Source organism: Clytia hemisphaerica, unplaced genomic scaffold, assembly GCF_902728285.1.
Source record: "Clytia hemisphaerica strain Z4C2 unplaced genomic scaffold, Clytia hemisphaerica genome assembly, whole genome shotgun sequence".
In the NCBI taxonomy this organism is placed as follows: Eukaryota; Metazoa; Cnidaria; class Hydrozoa; order Leptothecata; family Clytiidae; genus Clytia; species Clytia hemisphaerica.
The window spans coordinates 144,598-167,639 of record NW_027103772.1 but is presented as its reverse complement, the minus strand read 5'-3'; the positions used below and the strand labels follow the sequence as shown (position 1 = coordinate 167,639).

General features: G+C 36.0%; 2 protein-coding genes across 2 annotated transcripts; both read left to right on the top strand.

Moving 5' to 3' along the window:
* The first annotated feature begins 230 nt into the window (after positions 1–230).
* Positions 231–18,543, top strand: LOC136806073 (gametogenetin-binding protein 2-like). The gene is made up of 14 exons (XM_067062642.1): positions 231–395; positions 9,848–9,922; positions 10,573–10,682; positions 11,275–11,351; positions 11,797–11,863; positions 12,194–12,295; positions 12,611–12,656; positions 12,960–13,021; positions 13,156–13,236; positions 13,779–13,947; positions 14,274–14,402; positions 14,892–16,019; positions 16,414–16,680; positions 17,583–18,543. The coding sequence occupies exons 1-14, from the start codon at positions 309–311 to the stop codon at positions 17,742–17,744; spliced, it is 2,562 nt and encodes an 853-aa protein (XP_066918743.1). The 5' UTR covers positions 231–308; the 3' UTR covers positions 17,745–18,543.
* A 540-nt stretch (positions 18,544–19,083) lies between these two features.
* LOC136806072 (NAD-dependent protein lipoamidase sirtuin-4, mitochondrial-like) lies at positions 19,084–21,428 on the top strand. Its single transcript, XM_067062641.1, has 2 exons — positions 19,084–19,656; positions 20,881–21,428. Exons 1-2 carry the CDS (start codon positions 19,145–19,147, stop codon positions 21,332–21,334), a joined length of 966 nt encoding a protein of 321 aa, XP_066918742.1. The 5' UTR covers positions 19,084–19,144; the 3' UTR covers positions 21,335–21,428.
* Positions 21,429–23,042: the final 1,614 nt, after the last annotated feature.

The following is a 23,042-nucleotide window of genomic DNA, read 5'->3' as shown; positions in this document are numbered from 1 at the left end:
ATGTTTCTCTCGAGCTTTACGAGACAAGATTTGGATAAGTTTGGTTGGTAAATATTTTGTTGGAACATGGATTGTTTTTAAAGAATTTGATGTCTTGTTTAGAGAGAGTCTTATTATTTTCTTATAAATCAATAGTTTAATGGTATTATTTCTTTTCGGGTATATGTTTCTCCTTTTTTTTGCCTTTTCACACCATTCTACAACATGTCAAAACACAACAACCAGTTAAAGCAAGATTTTGTTTTTTTATTTTCCAGTTGTTTACAAATTTGGATCAGACTTTCAAGTCTAGATCTGTATATACTACAATGGCAAAACTAGTTGCTGTTTGTAGGGATGAAGAGTTCCCTTTTGAAAGAAGGCAAATACCTTTAATGATTGAAGAAACTCTTACGGTAAGGACTTGCACATGTACATAAAATTTCAGTTTCATAAGGATAAAAGAAACAGTGTTTTTCTTCTCAATACTTTAAGCCAGACCCAATCAATCGAACTTGTCGAACCAATCGAACAATCGAATTAATCGAACTCCATCGAACGATTAAAGTTCGATTAAAAAAATTAATCGAACTCTCTGGAACTCTAAGATTTTTTAAAAGATTGTGAGTGTTCGATTAAGTTCGATCAAAGGGTTTCGGTTTCGATCAGTTCGATAAACCAATTTTGTTCGACAAGTTTGTGGTGCTGCTCCGCCACCCTAACTTCTTTTCAAAGCCAAATTCGGAATGTAAATCGGGAAATTACTTCCGATAACGGATTACACACTTTTCCTGTATCCTTTTAGCACCAGAGGCGGTTTGTTGGAGCGTAGTATTCTGCCACTCGGCCGCGCGCGAAATCGCAACAGAGGGGCTACGGACTTTATTCCGGATAGACAAATATCCGGGTACAATAAACATCAAGCTGTTAAGTCCGGGAACTGTCGAAATGGCAATCGCGTGCCAGGACAAAGTTTTTGCAAGCGAGGGAAGATATATGAGGATTTGATATCATCGAACTAATCAAACTTTTTACTGACCGAACTACTCGAACTGCTATTGCTTCAAAAATTGTGAGTGTTCGATTAGGTTCGATTAATTTTTTTAATCGAACTTTAATCGTTCGATGGAGTTCGATTAGTTCGATTGTTCGATTGGTTCGACAAGTTCGATTGATCGGGTCTGGTTTAAGTTTCTTGCTTACGCATTCATCAGTTGATTAGCTTTAGGTAACAAGCTCTTCAAGTATTGAGCACTCTTAATTGTGCAGAGAAACACAAGAAGTAAAATTTCAGTTTTATATACATAGATTTTAAAAGTTATTATTGTGTGATCATTACCTTTGCAGTCATAAGAATTGATCAATTTATGTTTAGTTTTTCCAGAGAATATTCACTCTTTCAGCTGAAATTCTGTGTAAAATAAAAAATATGTGCTGTGTTTTTTATTTTTGACCATCAGCATAAAGTTGTGTAGTGCTTTTTAACGCAAAAAATCTTTGAAACACTCGATGATCAATATGCTGGCTACGCTGAATCTACAAAATTCTTTGAATAATATCGCTAAAAAACCAACAAATTTTTCTACTTTCCGACGGTCGGTCGGAGGGCGCAAACACAAATTATTTGTGACCGCTGCCTAACTACATAATAAGGGGTGACATTCAGTGAAGTCAAGCTTGAAGATATTCTTTATTAGAAAAACAGTTAAAAGTAGTCAAAACGCAATTTACCTTACCTCCTGAGTTTGTCTTTGTTATGCTAAAATATAACAAACCTTTGTCATGCTGTCTAATTACAAAAACCTCCAATCACTACTTCTCCGCCATCTTGTTTCACTTTAAATGCCGTGTTTTAAAATTCCTTAGCTACATTATATGTACGGAAAAGGTTTTCTCCAGGTTTTTTCAATCCCGGGATTAAACTACAAGGGTGGTTCTGCCCGCTTATTTTTCTTTCGGCGTTGAGCGCCCCGGGGATACTTAACAATAAAAGAGATTTTAAGATTAATGTTGAAAAGCATATTTTTTCGATAAATTTAGGCGATACTCAACAAAAAATAAGGTGGTTTTCAACAAATCTTTGACAAATTGGCGTTTCTTTCTGTTCTTATATATGCAAATCACGTAGAAAAATGAATATATTTCCGCCTTGACTTTCACTTTCGCTTTCGTGTCATGCGATTCCAATTGGATGAATACTGCTCGCTAACAAATTCTGATTGGCTGTAAGTCTTTAGCTTTGGGATTCTGATTGGATCATCTCCCGCGTCACGGTTGAACTTTGATTGGTTGAAAGTTTCTGAGCGTGAATTCTGATTGGATGAATACCTGAAAAGTAAACAATAGTATGTAAGTATTTTGCTTATCAAAACCTAAAGATTTCCAGGGGGTTTCATTTACTTTGCATGACGATAATTAAGCCTACAAAACACCAAGAAAAAAACCCAACATAGAACAGGTGTATTTTGTAATGTAGAATATGATAGCCTGAATCTTTTTGAAATTCTATGTCAGGATTTTTCTCAATACCCCGTAACTATGTCCGGGGTACCCGTTGCTAAGACCTTATGTTAAAAACGAAAGCGCTTACGGCAAAAAGTAGCGATTTTCGTAATATCTCAAATATTGATACTTGACTGTACTGACATTGGTTCCATCTTAACACAGCAAACGTCGTTATAAACATTTTTAAAGGGGTACACTGCTGTTATGGTGTCCATTCCAGGCAAGCCATATCTTATCATTCTACAGAAATCCCTGCTTGAAAAATCAAAATATTGATACGTGGTCGAGTTTACTAAACTTTGCCGAATTAAAACACGCGAAAATATCATATGACGTATGACCACGGCTTCCGTTCACTCCGATCATGATTCTGATCACGTGATATAGCTTGATGTTTTGAATTTTTTAAACCAATGAAATCATTTCTTTATACCGCACTAAAGGCCTTTCTAGATTACGGCGCAAAAAAAAATGGGGGTCAACATGAACTTTAAAGCCTGCTGCGGGAAAGGGAAATGGTTTTGAAGAACCAAGTATAGGCAAAAAGGTTTTAATATTATTTAAATATCACAAAAACAAGTGACATTTACATGGTTGATCTTTATAAAGTTTGATCTGACGGTTTGTTGTAAAAAAAATTGACCTCCGTGTTGGTTTTATAGCCTACCTTTTTGGATTTGTGAGAAGACAAATGTTATTGTAAAGAAAAGGGGTATGCGGGATGGCAGTTAGCCATCCTCAAGGATGGCTTCCTCTGGGAAGCCTGGCGCCCTTGCCCTGCAAAGCCATTATAGATCTATCGATCGTTTAAAAGTTTTGCTTAAAAGTTTTGCCAGACAGACAGTTCCATCATTTCCACTTCTGTTGTGAGAGTCTCTTTTTCTTTTTTTACTTCATTGTAGTTTTACTGGATTATTTAGGAAACTTATTTTGAATTGAAAATTTTCTAGAGACGACTTTAATCACTTCAGTGTTGAAAATTGTCAAATGCAAAACTACGTGAATATGTTTTTCTCTCTTAAACTTGCATACAACCGAATTTTAACTGTATATAAACCGCGAATTTTAGTATATATAACCTGTATCATATTTTAAGAATTTTATTTTTACTTTTCATTCCATCTCTTCGGAGAACTAGGTGTAGTTGGAGCATCTTATAGCCCGGTTACGGCAATCCAAATAGGAAAAGGAAAATTCTGATATAAAACCACCCCTGTACAGGTTGGCGTCTTGCAGGGTTCTCTTATGCCTCATGGGGTGATTGACCTCTTTAGACACTTGTTACTGTCATTCTCTCTAGGGTGTATCCAGTGGCGTGGAGCATTCGAAACAAAAAGCTATCGAAAGAAATAATCATGACTTCTCTAAACAGCACCAGGGTTCAAGCCCCTGCTTTTCCGGTTCTACAACCTAACCTTGTTTCTTCAGAGACTGATGAACCTCCTTCTCCAAACTCATCTGAGCGAGAAGGCGGTGATAGGATAGAGTCTGGAACCAAAAATAATAACCGCAAACTTCTTAGATGTAAACACTCTACGATTTTTAGCACTTTTAACGCGCGTACTCTTACTTTAACTAGTCGCAAACAGGAACTACTCTCCTGTTTTTCCAAATGCAATATTGATATACTTAGTCTCCAAGAACATAGAACATTACATCCTGAGGTTAACTTTCAACATACTAATATTGGTAAAAATAAACTTATAACATCCTCTGCTTGGAAAAACTCTCAGGGTTCGACCATAGGGGGCATAGGTTTACTACTCTCTCCTAAGGCAGCGAACAACCTAATTTCACTTTCAAAAGTATCAAGCCGTATTATTGTCGCCGAATTTAATAGCAATCCGAAAACAACATTCATTTCTTGCTATAGCCCCACCAACGTTTCTGATGAATCTGAAGTTGATGAATTCTACTCTTCTCTTTCTAGGGCTGTCCTTAACACCCCTGCCCACAACTTCTTGGTGATATCTGGTGATTTTAATGCTCAGCTTGGCCTAGACAACGTTAAGTTCTCTTTCCACCCATTAACTAATCGGAACGGTAACAAACTCTTTGACTTCATGCAACAGTTTCAATTACTAGCAACAAATACAATGTTTATGAAAAAGGCTTCCAAACTCTGGTCATTCCAACACCCTTCAGGAAGCCTCTCTCAGTTAGATTATGTGATTGTAAGAAACAAATGGAGGAACAGTGTTCGCAATGCTCAGTCCTATTCTTCTTTTTCTTCTGTTGGTTCTGACCACAGAATTGTTTCCTGTCGCATTTCTCTTAGCCTTAGATCATCTAAAAAGTCTAAACCTGACCCAATGAAATCCATCGATTGGCAACAGGTTTATTGTAACCACGACCTCCGAACTACTTACACTATTGAAGTGAAAAATAGATTTGATACATTGGCTCAAGCAGACGACGACATTGAGAAAAGTTACCAAAATCTGATTAAAGCTAATAAAGAAGTTAGTCTTGCTCTTCTACCAAAGAAACAAAAAGTCAAAAAGAAATATCTCTTTGAAAACAACCTTGTTTCTGATGCACGGAATGCACTTGTAGAGGCCAAACTAAAACATCAGCGACGCCCTACAAGAAGAACATCAAAAATCCTCTCTGATGCTCAAAAAGCTCTGGATGATGCCTACCTTAACGCCGAATCGATGTTTATTCAGGGTAAGATAAACTCAATTTCCAATCTTCATGTTAGCCATCAGCACTCGGCCGCTTGGAAAACGATCAATGATCTAACAGGTCGAAAAGACCACCCTTCTATTCAGCTCAAAGGTGGCTCACCAGATAAAAGAAGAGAAAACTGGCTCAACCACTTTAAAACTTTACTTGGAAACCAACCTATTTTAAATACTAATGCTCTCCCTTTAACTCAAATTTTTGATGAGCTTGACATATCAACTTCTCCTTTTACAATTGATGAACTTTCAAATTGCGTTAAACTTTTTTCAAATAATAAATCTTCAGGCCTTGATGATATTCCAACTCTGCTTTGGAAAGATCCCGTCTTTATGGAAATGCTTCTCGATTTTTGTAATCACACATTTGAGTTTCTAACTCCCCCTTCTGCTTGGTTAACTGGCGGTATCATTCCTGTTCCAAAAAAGGGTGATTTGACCTTAGCATCCAACTACAGAGGCATCACTCTTATGCCTATCGCCGCCAAAATCTTCAACAAACTTCTTTTACAACGTATCGTTCCAGTTCTTGATCCTCTTCTAAGAAAAAACCAAAATGGTTTTCGGAAGGGAAGAAGTACTCTTACACAGATTTTAGCCATCAGGCGTATTTTGGAAGAAATGCGAAAACTTAACAAAGATGCTTTTATTTGCTTTGTTGACTTTAAAAAAGCCTTTGATTCCATATCTCGTGTAAAAATGTTTGAAATTCTTAAATTGTACGGCATTCCAGAGAAACTCATTTCAGCCATCAGGGCACTCTACGTGTCCACCAAAGCAAAGGTCATTACAGCTGACGGAGACACTGATATTTTTGACATTCATGCTGGAGTTCTACAAGGTGACACCTTAGCTCCCTTTCTTTTTATCATTGTTTTAGATTATGTTTTAAGAATTTCTGTTGACTTATCTAATGACAAGGGAATCAAAATTAAAGTTCCCCTGCGCAAGCGTAACCGCGGCCTTTTTCTGACCGATCTTGACTTTGCTGACGATCTTGCCTTAGTTTCTGAGAGTATTCAAAATCTTGAAAGTCTTCTTCACTCACTTGAAACTTCGGCCAGTCAAGTCGGTCTTTATTGCAATGCTGGAAAAACTGAATTTATCAGCTCCTCTGGGATTGTTCTCCCTTTAACTTCCAAGAATGGTGTCAATATCAAACTTGTGAAGGATTTTAAATATCTTGGCTCTCATATTAACAGCTCTGAAAACGATTTTAAAATTAGGAAAGGTCTAGCTTGGAAAGCTTGTAATAAGTTAAACAAGATATGGCACTCTAATTTGTCTAACGCTCTTAAACTTCAAACTTTTAGAAGTCTTGTCGAGCCCATTCTTCTATATGGCTCGGAGACTTGGACCATGACAAAAACCATGCTGAAGAGCCTTGATGGCTGCTATACAAATCTTTTGAAAAGAGTCCAGAATCTTGATTGGCGCAACCACCCAACCCTTCAAGAGATATATCATGGACTCCCAAGAATTTCCTCTGTCCTGACTAGCAGGATGCTCTCTTTCTCAGGTCACTGTTTCCGTGCGAAAAACGAAATGGTGTCTGAGATCTTACTTTGGTGTCCTGCGGGCACTAGGCGCTCGAGAAAGCGCACTTTTCTTGATACTTTGAAACGAGAAACAGGGCTAGAGATTGAGGAACTGGGCACTGCAATGGCTGATCGAGAGCTGTGGAGGGAGGGTTATTGTTTGTTTCCGACCTAGGTCCATTCGGACCTAGGTCGAAGGATGATGATGATGATGTAAAGAAAAGTCATTTGGAAGTGTAATCATACCCTTTCCAGGGAACTGGACCAACATTTTTTAAGTCAGAATTCATTGCCAGTAATGCCGCACCGTGGTTTGAAACCTTGCTGGTGGTTGTTGTAGGTCTGGTGGAAAATGGATTTATTTCTGAATATAAACATTACTGCAGCTATAATATTTTCTTTATTTTGACAAACAAAAGGTTCAAGGTTTGTTTACTTTTTATTTTACTGCATTTCTCTGTCTTATTCTGCTGTAGTAGGCAATTGAAAACTACTGATTTTTTGTTTTTGTCAGTGCTCGCTCGGCAGCCATTTTGAATTTTTTTTTTCCACGTCTGTACTCGGCAATTTCGTGACATCTACAGAATCGACGATTTTGCCTGAGGGGAACAGCAGTGGGTAGGGGTTTTTCACTTTGACATTTGTTCTGTGGTAAATTATTACTTTGGTTATTTCTTGATAATGTGTTGTCAACTCAAGACCAGACATTCCCCTTCAGTTAGTCACACTAGGAAACCAAAATTAACAAAATCTAATTAGGTTAATTTCAAGGCATTATTGTCAAGGTGACACATGACAACTTTTTCTTGTTACTTCTTGTTACTTCTTGTTACTCGTTATATAGTAACAACCATTCAATATGCTTATATTTTCGACTAATTTGTTTTTTTTACAGTGCTACTGTTTGTTTGTTTGTTTGTTTGTAATTGCAGTTTTTAGATGTTTGCGAAGCATTTTATAGAGTTTTGCGATGTAATTTGCCAAGGTGATTGAATATTTACTAATTAACATAAATAATAGTTATAAAGACTCGAAATAAATTATGCTAAATTCATCAGCTGCTGTTTCAGGTAATCAATGATGACGTTTTAATAAATGTAATGCAGATATAGAAAATGTTTAACTTCAGACTTCACTTGCGACCTCATATCTCAAATTATGCAGCTTTTCTCTCAGCCTTTTGATTCACTTATATACTTCGCTTAAAAATTTTGCTTTGCGTTTTTCTTTGCCAAAATCTGGCAAATGTAATCAAGGCCTAATTTTCACATTAGCTAGATAGTGGGCAGAGGGGTATCAATCCCCCTTTATTAAATATGTCACACCCTCTTTTTGCTCAACTTCCTACTCTTTTTCCAAGGCTTAAGTGCCATCCCTGTCTTTTTTTACCTTTTGCGCTCAATCTCTAAGTTATTCCAAAAAGTGTAGTCAACGAGTAACAAAATGAAGAATACAATAGTAACATGAATCTGATGGCATAAATAACTTTTTGATAGATGCAGTAAATATGAAAAGTTTTAGATAATAATAATTTAACACTGATTCTATAGAAAATATTTTTAAAATATCAAGAAAGCAGAGACAGTTTTGGCAAATACAGACAATCTTATCGATTTGATTGTTTGATTGTAAAATTATCTAGCGACAAACATTTATTCCTGATGTTATTTAGCGCTCGCACACGCTGACACACACCTAAAATGGTTTTCAAGTACTAAAATAGCACTCCTAAAATATACAAGAATGTACAAAATCCCTTTTGCAAAGGCTAATAGCACGCCATAATCTGTGACATATGTCACACCCTCTTTTTGCTCAACTTCCTACTCTTTTTCCAAGGCTTAAGTGCCATCCCTGTCTTTTTTTACCTTTTGTGCTCAATCTCTAAGTTATTCCAAAAAGTGTAGTCAACGAGTAACAAAATGAAGAATACAATAGTAACATGAATCTGATGGCATAAATAACTTTTTGATAGATGCAGTAAATATGAAAAGTTTTAGATAATAATGATTTAACACTGATTCTATAGAAAATATTTTTAAAATATCAAGAAAGCAGAGACAGTTTTGGCAAATACAGACAATCTTATCGATTTGATTGTTTGATTGTAAAATTATCTAGCGACAAACATTTATTCCTGATGTTATTTATCGCTCGCACACGCTGACACACACCTAAAATGGTTTTCAAGTACTAAAATAGCACTCCTAAAATATACAAGAATGTACAAAATCCCTTTTGCAAAGGCTAATAGCACGCCATAATCTGTGACATACTTTTTATGAAGTGCTATTTTGGTATGCGCAAGGTATTGTTCATGGCCAGTCCTGATATGAATAACATATGATATGTATATCTAATATGTCCATTTCATGCTTCTGGAAGTCATTATCATATGAATTGTTTACAGATTTTGGACAGATTTTGCTTGCTTTGGCTAAGACTATTTGGAAATTTTCTGTTCAACAAAATCTTGCAATTTTCTTTAACAGGGAATAGAAAGAGTTGAGTTAGGTTCAATGTCCTCATAAAGTTTGGATTCAGAAAGTAAACAATCTTTATCTTTCCTATTTTAGTGAGGTCTGTTAGCTCATAAAAACGTAAGAATACTTCAGATGGTGATAAAAGCATGAAATTTGAAAGAACTTGGAATTCTGACATGGATTCATGTATAAAACACCAAATTTGGTCAACTAGTTCCGTTATTACAGGATTTTAAAGTTTTGCCTGGAAAGGCTTATGATGACGTCATCATAAAACTTTCAACCTTCATAACTTTTGATAGGAAGATTTTCAAGGCATGTTTTATACCTTGATTTTCGTCAGCATTTCATGCTCTTTCCGTTGGAACCATCAGATTTTGAAGATTTTCAAAAAAATAAATTTAATTGCCCAGCCACCTGATGATGTCATCTGGCAGGTGGCCATGTGGTAAAGTTTGGTGTTACTGTTTAAAATTAAGTTTTAGACCCTCTAAGGATCATATGTGCCAAATTTCATGCTTTTATCACCATCTGAAGTATTTTTGTGCTAACAGACCTCAGTATTTTTACCATTACCTTTTGCAAAATTTTTCTGGTTCCTTTTGATGATTGGTTTGATTAGCTCACTCAATAATTTTGCCTGTGCTTCTTTTTTCAGATGGTGATGGAAATCCCAGAGACTGTAATTTCTGCTGAATGTGTGACATCAGAAAACGTAGCACAGTTTGTTAAGGTATGACAGATAAATATTTGGATGATTTTTAATATATTCTCAGATATGCTTGGAAATTAATAGTAGTGCCTCTTTCTGGGATAATCTGAATTATACTCCTCTGTGATAAAGAAGGTAAACAAAAGATCTTAGCACAGAAGATTTTAACTTTTGCATATGGGTTTCCATCAAACCCATATTTCTATTCAATAATACACGTTTCCAAGAAGTTTCAAAGCTTCCAAGTAGTTTATGAATTTTTAAACCTTTGCTCAACTAATTGTTCAAAGGGCCAGCTGTAACTCTGCTCAAACAAGATGATATAATCAATCGAAAATTTTAGAAAGGCAGGGCAGCGCTGCTGGTGCTGGGAACAGAAAACAGCACTTTTCTGCTGCTTTTTCATGAAAAAAGCTGTTTTTGTCATGATTTTTCCTAATTTGGGAAGAGCAGCTTCCAATCATCCGATGCTAAAAAAGGCATGTGAAATCGCATGATAATAAGATTATCTCAACTGGAGTTAAACTTCAAAGTTAATCTTCTTCACCTGTTAATTATATATTTCTGTCTTAATCCAAAATGGAAGTACCTTTTAAAAACTCTAGCTCATCCCGAATAAAAGCATTTATTAAAATCATTTTAAATCGTTAATATTTTTTCTATCATTTCAGAAGTACAGTTGTTTGACACATGGTGAAATGGCTGCAGCCCTGATGGTGCGACAAAAAGATTTGTTCTCTTTACTATCAGTTTCTGTTCCTTGTGTTGGTTGTAGGAGAAGGTGTGTAATTTTAAATGGTTTCATTTTTTTATAGAAGAAAATACATGATAGATAATACAGGATTGATCATATAAAGGTTGCAACACTGATGTATCAAATGGGTTAGACATAATGCATGATAGGGGCAGCTGCTTCTTTTTTTTCTTGAGAGTTTATTTTCTATGGAAATTATTTAAATTCTGTAAATTATTTTTTTGGCCGTTGTTGGAAAAAGCACATTATCTTAATGATTCTTAAATGTCTTTTGCAAGAACTGGGATGCATGCTTTTAAAAAATTTAGTGGATTTAGAACTTCTTAACTTTGTTGCGCTATTATAGGGCTTTTTACAGCAATCCCCTTTAGTATACTGTTGCAGGAAACTCCTAAAAGGTTGAAAATTGAGCCCAACCCTAGGATGTGCCTTAAATACTGAAAAAACTTTTCTAAAAGTTACAAATCATTTATAAGGAAATTTATTTGTCCAGGCAACATCAAATATCTCCTGAAGCAGCCTGAAGTCTTTTGTACTACAGTAGGTTTGTAGGTCAGTCACTGCCATATTTGAGGCTTGATAATGTTATGTTTTTATATTAATTTTCTCTTTGTCATAGTGTTGAACGTTTATATAATCAGCTTTACGAATCAGGGCAGCCAGCATTGGAGCCTTTGACAATATGTTCAAAAGGAGGTTAGTGATAGTTAAAACATCTTTTCAATTTGTCATCTACCAGCATCTACATCTGATAGGTGAGACAAATCTAATTTATTGTACTACGGGAGGACCTTTAGAAAAATTGTTGGGCGGTAAAATACAATTAAATTTCTTAAAACCTAGGGTCAGAAGGTCAAGATCTAAGATTTTTTGAAGCATTATACTTTTTCTTCTTATCGATAGGCAATTTTCATGCCACTTTTCAGGGTCGGTTGGGCCGTAGAACAACGAATTAATTAGGTCTTGCATTACCATTTTACAAATACTGGTCACATTAAATTGATTCAACACCTATCCATTTCATTTTCTTTATAGCTGGAGATTTGTTACTGCAGTCTTTTAAGCTCTAATCTGCTATACTTATAAAATTTCAAAATTTTCTTTGATGATAATTTAACTTTCATTTCTCTTTTCCTTTTAGTTCTCACTCTGAGTGCAAGCTTTCTAAAAGATGCAAAACTAATATATGCGTTATTTTATATTCATGGGTAAGTGCCAAGTGGCTATTCTTTCTCTCACTTTTTTCAAAATTAAGCTTTCATAATATTGTATATTTGTGACTGTATAAGCGATTCAAAAGGTATTAAATTCTTGCAGGCAAAAAGCCAGTCTTGCTTTTGTCAGCTATTTTTCTTTGTTACTGGCAAATTGCTATAAATTTTCCTTAAAAATAAAATCTACACAATTGTTGCCAGCAAACTGTCTAAAGGCAGGCTAATTACCAGAATGAAATTACCAGACTTAACAGAACAGGAGTGTTCCGGAAAATCTATGGACATGGGCCTCTTGACTTGCATAATTTTCAACTTTATATACAGGACACATTTGAATGATGTAGTAGATACGATTCCAAAAAGCAAACGTAACAAAAGATGTATACTTCACTCTTTGGAAACACACAAAGCTGCAAGGGCTTCAGGGTATTTTGAAATGCTTTATTTGATGTAGAAAACTTTGACAACAGATTAGAATACTTTTCAGACGTTCTGGGTTAGAAATTTTCCTCCAACAAAACCTTTTAACTACTCAGTGTATAAAAAGGCCTTTTCATCTCAAAATTTTGCACAATTCAAGAATATTACTGTGCTAATTTGATGCGTAAAATTCATCTTCTCTCTCAGACAAAAAACCTTGCTTTGATTTTGATCAGTCTTTTAAAACTAACAACATTATGAATTTAGAAATTGGACCTCCAAGTATATTCACTTATTACTAAAGTTTGTTCTATTTTTCAGATGGATGGATGTTTGGGATCTATTATCACAAGAATGCAGAGACGAAGTATGGTTTTTAATTTCAATTATATTTAATAGACACGTGTAGTGCTACCTTGGCTGTTTTAACCCATTAAGTGCCATCACTCTGTAACTACAAATTTTCATTATTTTATTATTTAAAATGGATGTACACTCCCCAACTAAGAAAAAACTCAATCTCGACAGGGTAGCATGGGTTGCAGTTAGGTCCAGAGATCTCATATGATGCCAGTTGCACTTATTGATTTAAGAAGAATTCTTTTCCCTCAAACGTTTGTGAATTTATAGGAACGAATCACGAATGATAATTTGTTTTCTTTGTTTATAGGTTGTACTGATAGATTCAGATTCATTATTAGATACACTGGAAACTTATTTACGAAAGCATAGGTAAGGCCTCTTATCTTGTCAATATTTTCCTTATCAATTCAGTCAAGTCTATGGAATCTAAAATTTTAGGTGCTTTTTATGATTGGCAAAAAAGAACAGGTGTATGGAATAACTATTTCGTCCTTTCCTTTCAGGTTTTGTTCAGAATGTAAATCAAAAGTGTTGAAAGCATATAGTATATTAGCCGGTGATACTGACGGTGACTCAGAAAAAGGGTAAGCGATACCCACTATGTTATAATGCCTGAAAGCCATCTGGTACAAGGTTGTTTTCACTGTGTCTTACAAGATCGTCGAAATTTTTTTTAGTTTAAAGAACTCTTGTTCATAATTCTCCTTGATAGGCGAGGAAAATAAGGTTGAATCACAGTATTTCATTTCTTTCCCTGTCTGATGAAGTAAGGCTCCTACCAATACCTTGTCACTTTATTCACAATCTATGTCGAAACTCTTTTTAATTGGTGATTAAAGGTTTTATTTTAACATGAGTGTTCCCGTTTCATATCAGATACATATTTCATATCGGGATAGTGTCTGACTATTGTTATATTATGCTGATATAAGCAAAGAAATGTTTTTCTTTTCCTCTTTCTGACCAATCGTATTCGTGATCTGACACATCCGTTCCAATCCAAAGTGAAAAAGCTTATGAATTAAAATTGACGAGTAAGCAAACGATATCACTCTTATTTAGAAGCAAAACCTTTAAACATTTTAAAAAGTATCAAGACTTCAAAATAATTGTTTATCATTTTCAGATACTGTGCAACACTGTACGAAGGTTTGAAAAGTTGTCCGAAGGAGCGCCACATACATGTTGTATGCGATACTGATTTCATAGCACACCTTATTGGTAGGGCAGAGCCAGAATTAGCTGGTGGAAGGAGAGAAAGGCATGCAAGAACCATAGACATAGCACAAGAAGAGGTAACAATCTTCCTTTATTATTCGCTTTCCTGTTCTGTTTGATATCTTGAATAAATAAAGTCTTTGTTTCGAAATGTTTTTTTAAAAAGCTCTGTTTAATTAAAATATTTTTGTCTTTGCTCCATCATTTTATTTTCAACTTTAAAAAAAAACTAATGTGTCTGACAATCTGACAAACATTCTTTGAATTTTGACTTATTTGACATATGACAATGACATATCTTTTTTATTTATACTTACCTTATATTGTCTGTTGTTGTACGGCTTCTCATGATAATTGATTTTCCCTTGATCCCAATGAATATTTTGATTGCAATTTACTTCAGGTTTTAACTTGTCTGGGAATACATCTATGGGAACGTTTACATAGACTGTGGCAAAAATTACGAGCTGAAGAACAAACCTGGCAGATTCTATTTTATCTTGGTGTGGAAGCGCTTCGGAAACGCTTTGAGGTAACATTTCCTTTAACATTCTTCGTTATGAATTCTTGTTAACTGGAGAAGTTTGTCGGTGATGATATGAACTTTTCAATTGATGATCAGGGATTTTTCTAAGTACTCTTTTATGTCCGTATAGGGGCCAAAATACTCAATCCAAGATTGAATTCTTGGATCTCAATCCCAAAATAGAAAAACATTTTCAAGTAAAACTTAACTTTTTTGTTATTCTCACGCAAAACAACTAATACAATTTTGAGAGCTTAACCCTCTGAACCCACTAGGGCTTCGCCCTGAACCCGCAGGGAGGGGGGGGGCTTCAAAGCGCCCTCAGACCCCCAGCTTCATCAATGATGCCCTTTCAGGCATTAGAAACTCAATCTAAATTTACAAAAACGGCCCAGCTCAGAGTGCCTACCCCTGCTTGATTTATTTTCTGTTCAAAAAATCGGATTTACTGAAAATAAGAGAAGATTTTCAGTAAATACTATACTTCCATTTTAGACTGCAGTTGAGGAGAAGCAGGGTATCTCTCAACTGGAACTGGTCGTCGAAGAAATATCCGTGGCTGAAAAAGCTAAAGAACAAAAACGTGAAAACAAACGTCTGAAAAGGAAAAAGCGTAAAGAAAACAAAGCCAAGGTTGTGGAAGAAAGTAAAGCGCTTGAAGAAGAAGATGAAGAAGAAAAATCCTCCAAATGCACTGATGGAGATGAAAAAGAAAACCTAGCCGTCAACGGGCTTGATATTGATGATTGTAGTAGTGAGAAATCTAGTACAGATAGTTCACAGGCTAGTCCTGGGAAGTCTGACCAACGTTCAGCCTCACCTCTTACACCATCTAAACTCTCCCCGTGCTCTTCTCTATCTGACTCTTCATTCCAAGGGCTCTTGAAACCTGTCGATGAATGCCCCGCCACTCAACAGAATGATGAGAAACCAGCTGTTTGTCCCGAGACACCACCACCGTGCACTGAATCTCCTAAAGAAAGTCCTAAATGCTCAACCAAAAAGGAAACACATGTAGCCCATACCCCCACTAAATCAACTAACAACAAATCACCTACTATTAACAAAAAATCACCTACTAACAACAAAACACCGACTAAGAAATGTTCGAAGAAGGAAGACCAAGTAGAGGAGGCAGCTCCTTGTAAGGACTGTGACAAGGAGGCTGCTAGCTCACCACCATGGGTGGAAGCTGGATCAAGGAAGAAGTGTCAGAGACATTCACAAGACCAACACCAACCATTGAAGGGAAGCACCAACACGCGGGGGAACACCAACAAGGATTGCGAATGTGACAGCACGAATGCGAACGGGAAACAATACAAGCGGAATGGATACTACAACGGTCATCAGGAACGTGGCAGTAACAGTGTTTACAAGAACGGACACTACACTAACAACAAGAGGAATGGGTACAATGATTGTAGAAGCTCACAGTCGGTCGGGCCACGGTTCAGCAGATATGAGAACCAGAACCGACTGAAAGAACAACAACAACAACAACAGCAACAACATGATTCTTCAGTAACCTTGTCGACAGCAGATTCGTCTTGCTCAAATGGAAGTTCTCGTGGAAGGGGTACTGGAAAGAGAGGTGGAAAGCATGGTGTCAATAACTCAAAAGTAAAAATTCTATTGTTTTTGACTTGTTTCTTTCCAGAGTTGTTTTTTCAGCCTAGAAATTTTTCACCTCTATCACCTACTATTTGATCTTTGCCTTTATAGTCTGTTTCCGAAAGGTTTGCTACTCTGAACTCAATGTATCTGATCCCCTCTCTTTGTTGTCAAATGTTTCATTCTTTTGCCTTACTGCTTTTCAGTTTAGTCTCAATTACTCAATTAATTACTTCCGGGTCCTTCGAGGCATCATAGCCTTTTAACTCGAATTTTCCTTAACCCAACCAAATTTCCGTTTCCCGCGAGTTTTGGAGACTACTGTACTTTTAGAGCTTAGTATTATCCTGACCTATTTTGTAGCAGAATATAAATCCAAATTTCATTCAATTAACTCTATCAGGAAAATTCACCGTCTATTCTAACGAATTCTCAATGGGGAAACCAACACCACAATAATCACCAGACAAACGGAACAACAACAACACAACACCATCAACAACAACAACTCAAGGTCGTGGTCAACAATACTAAGAAAGAGCAACAGCAGCCAATCAGTAAAGTTGTACCTTCTCTTCCGAAGAATGGTGGATTCACTTCCCCTGAAGTGGAGGATGAAAACGAATTGAGGTTGCTAAAATCAATGGGTTGGAACCACACCAAACACGAGGTGAGCGCCGTTGATATGTTTCTTCATCAGTGTTATAAGTTCTCCAGTCTAAGACAGATTTTAGTCTCAGAAAAGTATTTTACAGAAGTTTTTTCGTCCCAAAATTCTGCACAAATCAGCTAATTTCCTGTGTAGAATCAAGTTTGACAAGCGTTTTTCAGTGAATTTAATTTGTAACAAAACTGAGGTGACCTCACGTTCTCGTTCCAAAGCGAATTTTACTAGGCAAATTTGTGATCCTCTGTGTGTTTTTTTCCAAAAGTGGTCACATTACAGTAAGGATTTGAGTTCTTATTCAGTTGTCATTACTTTTGCCTCCTACTTTAGGCGTACAAACTTTCACGAGCAGAAACTTTCGCGAATCAAGACGTAAAATTGAAACTTTTCACATGAAAAAATGGCTTAGAGGGACAAATATTTCTTGGATTGGCTTGAGACGTTTGTCCTTTGACTTATTAGTCTTTTAGAAGGCTAAAAAGTGCCATAATAGTTACATTTTATTCAGATTTTGAAGTTTTACAGATTTTCGCGAGCATAAACTTTAGCGAATGGCCCTTTCTAGAATTTTTAAAGACATTTACTTTCGCGGAAAGGGCCAAAATTCACGAAAATCGCGAAAGTTTCTGCTCGCGAAGGTTTGTACGCCTAAATTGCCGATATTTTCACCAACACTGTTGTGAAATATTCCCTCCTTGCTACCCCTTTTAAGTTGGATTACATTTTACACTATTTATTTTCGAAAATTTAGCCCAAAAACCTTGGGGGAAGGACATTTTTGAAGATTGTGGGATGCTAAGAAGGGGAGATCATTCAAGAAAGAAGGGTTATTCATTAAAGGGGGGTCAGACCCCTTTTCCTACTATGATAGTATCAGCTTTAATGAAATACTTTTTGTTCTATAGGATTCATTTGGGTTATCGGAGCAAGAAATACAAGAATTCAAGGCCAGTAAAGTAGACGTCCAGTCCAGACGTCAGGAGTTACGTAATAAACTGCGTGACCAATTTCAAAAGCTATGTATCAATCACGAAATTCCGTGCCGTGTCTGTAACGTCGTCATATAAACATCAGAATACGTCATTCATGGTTGGTTGTTGACTCTTGATAAATTTTTTACATAATTGGCCGGTCGTTTTAAAATTTAGGTCTTTATCTTCTCTTCTCTTCTCAAAAGATGTTCTTTAAGTATCTTTTCGTGTTGTAAAATATGTTCTACTTGATGTATACTAAAAGTTAAGGCTGGTATTTGGGACTTACAAACAATTCATCATGACCAGTTGTTTAGACTCAAAGGGTATGTCGTTATCACTAAAGTAAAATCCGTCAGCTCAGAATAAAAACTATTTTTCTTTTCCGGACGAATTTGTATAAAATGATTTTTTTTTGTTGAAAATTTGGATTGATTTAAGAAAATTATTACTGGGGTATAGTTGATTTTTCTTAATATTTTTTTTTCCGAGAAAAAAAATACAGTACATAGCTTGGCACTTTATTTTTTATAATATATTCAGTTTTATTGACTCCCCTTTTTTTAAATCAAAAAATCGAAATCTTTTCATTCGTTAGAATTTAAAAATAAATCCTGTTTAAAACCGCATACAAGTTTTTTTTAGCGATTTTATTTTTTTTCGCAAAATCGAAAAAATTAAACTTTTAGAAAAACTGCATTATATTTGTTGTTTTTGTGGTGAGTGTCGTTTTATAAAATTTAGACAATTGAACACAAATTTATAATTGTCTTTTTTTCCTGTAAGTAATTATTTCTCTATTACTATTATTGTTATTATTATAATAATTTTTTAAGAATCGTATACTACTACAAGAGAAGAGGAGCAAGGCCTCTACCCTACTTTCTTTTCAATACCAATTTCAACTCCGTTTTCTCATCCTCCCTTTAGCAATTTTCCACAAGTTTCAATTTCTTGTGTATTGTCAATTTTGTTGGATTTTTATTTTGCAGTTTTTCCGATATTTTCAGTTTTCTCGATATTCCATGCTATTTTTAGTTGTTTAACTTTTTTGGTAATTACCAGAGTTATCAAATCTGGTTTCCAGTGCGCAAGTCGATTTTTGGGAAAACCTAAAATAAAACTATGTGTACTTTAAAAGTTCTTCTTCTACTAAACTGTTAAACAAGCAAACATACAGTCCAATAGATCAATAGACCTTTTCATAAATTATGTCCCGAACATCACTTGTCTTGCTTTGAAATTACTGCCATGGTGATTAACTCCCAGCGGATTTTATGAAAACTACTTCCTATTCATAATAAAATCATTTAATGTCTCAAGGGAAATAATCACCATGGTAATTGTTTAAATACGAGGCAAGTGGCGTAATTTATGAAAAGGTCTATATCGCACAAAAGTTTTTGATTGATTACATTCTAACGCAATGTCAGCTTAATATTTTTACAGGTGAACATTATAAAAAAATAAAAAACGAAACAAAAACAGTGCAACAAATGAGATTGAAGATTTTATGGGGATTGAAATGGAAGCAACCAAGTTTCTTTGGATGTTGTCACCATTACAAAAGATCAATACATCATAAAATCGCACGTGATGATAAATTTGTTCCCAAAAGTCACCAACCCTCAGAAGACACTATTAGGACATTATCAGACTTTATAAACAGCTCTCGGAGACTTTTTGTTCTGACCGGTGCTGGATTATCGACGGAGTCCGGCATCAGAGATTACCGATCCGAAGGAGTCGGGCAGTATTCAATAACTACGGATAGACCTACACAGCATATTGATTTCGTTAAGAGTCCAAACAAGAGACAACGGTACTGGGCTCGTAATTTTGCCGGATGGCCCGTCTTCCGTAACTTTCAACCCAATATTAATCATATGGTTATTGCGGAGATGGAGAAATACGGAAATGTTCATTGGTTGGTCACGCAGAATGTTGATGGTTTGCACTATAAAGCTGGATCATCCAAAATAACGGAATTACATGGCTCCACTGCACGGTAAGTGTCAGTATTACAATATTATTATTTTTTTAACGGAAAAACCCTCGAACTTTGCTCCCAATTCGGAAAATCCCGTTTTCTCCTGGTTTCTTAGAAGAGGGGCCATGTTTTTCAGGCAAGACAGTTGTGTGTCAAAGAATCACTTACTTGACTCGTCAGCAAAGAATGCACCACAAAGTTCTTAACAGTTAAAGGGTTTCATGGGAAAATAACCGAACGCTTTTAAAGGTTTTGTTTTTAAATAAGAGTGATATTAAAGGAAGAAATTTTGGCGGGAAGAAAATTTGGCGGATTTGGTCAAAATCCGCCAAATTAAGTTCCCGCCAAATTTAATTTTTTCCGTCATCCGCCAAATTAAATTCCCGCCAAATTTAAGTTGCTCTATTTATTCCCCCAAATGTGTGCTATTTCAGGCCTTAAAATAGGCTTTTCCTTTTATAATGGCGTTTTTTGGACAAAAATGTCCTTCGTCCGCCAAATTTAATTTTTCAAGTTAACTGCCAAATTAAATTCCCTCTGCAAAAACTTTTTCGGCAATTTTCCTTTAATGTACAAGCTTTATTAGCGATATTGAATTGACACGGATGTGGAGCAAGTTTGGTTAGAAAGAGGAAAAGAAAAATCATTTTTTGCTTGTGTCAGTACAATATAACAATAGGCAGGCACTGTCCTGATATGAAACACGTGTCTGATATGAAACGGGAACACTTATGTGAAAAGAAAACCTTTAATGAAGTTGAGAAATTTGCAAAAATTTTCAACTCTAAAACTTGAACAAACTAAAAATTTCATTCAAAGAACAACTTTACAAGAAAAAGATCTACGGGTGAGAAGACACTCCCCTTCATCCGCACACCATCAGATAGACTATTTTCTGGAAGTTTTACAGGACTTCACCCGGGGGGGGGGTCACTCGGACATTCCCGTCACCTCGCAAGCCTAGTACCCCAGCTTTGCAAGGTGACAGGTATGTCCAAGCGAAAAATCGAAAATCGACCCTTATAAACAAGAAAAATTGGCATTTTTGAGACACTTACAGAAGCCTTTCCCAAAATGAGATATTGTTTTTGTACCTATGAAAGACTTTCGAGGGTGTGAAAAAGGGACTCTTATGGCTCGTACACTTTGCGTAAGTATCCCCCGCCCCCGGACTTCGTCCAAATTTCCTGGTTTGTGAAATGTGTAAAGACATTTTAATGTTCCTTATTTTCTATATTCTAGTGTTGGTTGTTTATCATGTGACTTCGAAATATCACGTGACAATCTCCAAAAAATCTTGCTACGTCACAACATCTGGGACGAAGCTAACATTGGGCGACAATCCCCTGATGCCGACGTCGTAGTGCCAAATCATGCGGTCGAGAATTTCAAAATGGTTGACTGTCCATCATGTGGCGGAGTTTTGAAACCGAAAGTTGTTTTCTTCGGTGACAATGTAGCAGCGAGTGTCAAAGACTTTATTTTCCAAAAATTAGATGAATCAGATAAAATGTTAGTGGTTGGTTCGTCTCTACAAGTGTACTCAAGCTTTCGATTCATCCTTGGAGCTAAGGAAAGGAATATTCCGATTGCCATTTTGAACATTGGAGAGACTAGAGGAGACAAACATTGCAATCTCAAAATCAATGCAAAAGCTGGTGATGTGTTGCCAAGGCTGTTGTTACCATGGAAATAATGAAGCTCTTTATTGAGCATTTTTGATTTTACATTGGACTCCGTTTACTAATATGAATGGTTTATCATCCCTTAAATAAATATCTGACATACCAGACGAGATTTCTATTCTCATTGTTGTTATCGGTAGAAAAGTATTTTCCCAGGTTTTAAAGAACCAAAACCTCCGTTTTGGGAGCCACCTCCGTTTTGAGGGCCATATACTGTATGCTTGGACCATTCGGTCCAAAATAACAAGTAACAAATTTGGAAATTCAATTTGATTATTTTTTCATCATCATCTCTATATCCTTTTAAAGGTATTTTTTGTCTATATATTTTATTAACCATTCTTCTATTTTTTTTCCATTAAATGGCTTTTGACGTAAATAAATTATTTAAAATCTATTTTGAATACATCACAACAACCCTTAACTACGTTCAGATTTTGCAGGGGTGTAACGACTTCAGTAATTCAGGAGTAGTGGTTTTACTTTCCAATCACGGTCTACAGGCCCGGCGGAAGCGGGGAGACTGGGGAGACTCTAGCCTACCCACTTTTCAGAAAATGAATTTTTTTAATTAAATTCCTAGCAAATTTTATCTCATTTTGAATTGAATGGAGGTTTTCCCAAAAGTAGTGTACGATACTTTTGGCTTTTTACTTTGTCTTTTATTTGACTTTTTGAAAAGGTGGACGATAATATTTTGAGTGATTTACTCTTTCGATCAGACCATTTGTTTCAATTGGAAATTTGATGAGTGTAAGTGCTAGTGGGTAAGCGAAATTCTGAGCGCTCGACAAAAAATAAAGCTAATTTTCCTCCTCACAACACAGTTTAGAAGCTCATCTTTAACGAATCTTTATTCTAAAAGCAAAGATTCTTGCGATGAATGCTGAAGTAAATACAGATTTAGTACAGACATTTTCACCATTACAGCTTCTTCCCCTCTGAAACTCTGAAGAAAGTCTGTTTCAGGGGAGGTTTTGAAAAACAATGATCATTGTTTGATCATTTTCCATTCTATCATTTTTACGAGCCATTCCCTAGCTGTTTAAAATGACTCTGAGGGATTTTTATAGGGGGAGGGTAGTTAAGATCTTCCTTTTGAGAAGGTTTTTTCAATCTAGTAGATACTTTTTGGCCGTTCCCAAAATGTCCAGGACCAACCAAGATATACGTTTCGAAGTTTCTAAAGAAAAAAGTTTCTTAGGTATATATTTTCAAATTTCATGCTGCATCCGGCCCCGTTTCATCCCTTGTGTCGTCGTAAATGAGGATCGCTCCGTATTTTTCAATGACCGGCATGCAGCGTTCGAAACTAAGGCAAATACGGAACATATTGTTTGTTTGGCGATGAAACCACAATCAAGATCAGAGAAAGAAGTTGCGTTTGCTGACGATCTGACAGCTGCTGGATCCATCGGCAACCTTCGAAGCTGGTGGGACAAATTAAGTGTTGAAGGTCCACTGTTTGGCTACCATCCGAAACCCACTAAATCATGGCTCATTGTAAAGAATGAGAAAATTGCAGAAGCAACCAAAGCTTTTCAAGGTACCAATATCCAAATAACAACACAAGGATCGAAGCATCTTGGTGCAGTAATTGGCAGCCAAGAGTTTAAAGATTCGTTCATCGCGGAAAAAGTTCTGACCTGGGTAAACGAGATCACGCTTTTGTCCAAAATTGCTGTCAGTCAACCCCAGTCTGCTTACGCCTGTTTCGTT

Bases quoted from the DNA above. Each gene is read 5' to 3' on its own strand.
- LOC136806072 (XM_067062641.1), top strand. From the start codon at position 19,145: ATGAGATTGAAGATTTTATGGGGATTGAAATGGAAGCAACCAAGTTTC. The intron at 19,657-20,880 runs GTAAGTGTCAGT...TCTATATTCTAG, and splicing joins TTACATGGCTCCACTGCACG to TGTTGGTTGTTTATCATGTG.
- LOC136806073 (XM_067062642.1), top strand. From the start codon at position 309: ATGGCAAAACTAGTTGCTGTTTGTAGGGATGAAGAGTTCCCTTTTGAA. The intron at 9,923-10,572 runs GTATGACAGATA...CTATCATTTCAG, and splicing joins ACGTAGCACAGTTTGTTAAG to AAGTACAGTTGTTTGACACA. The intron at 11,864-12,193 runs GTAAGTGCCAAG...CTTTATATACAG, and splicing joins GCGTTATTTTATATTCATGG to GACACATTTGAATGATGTAG.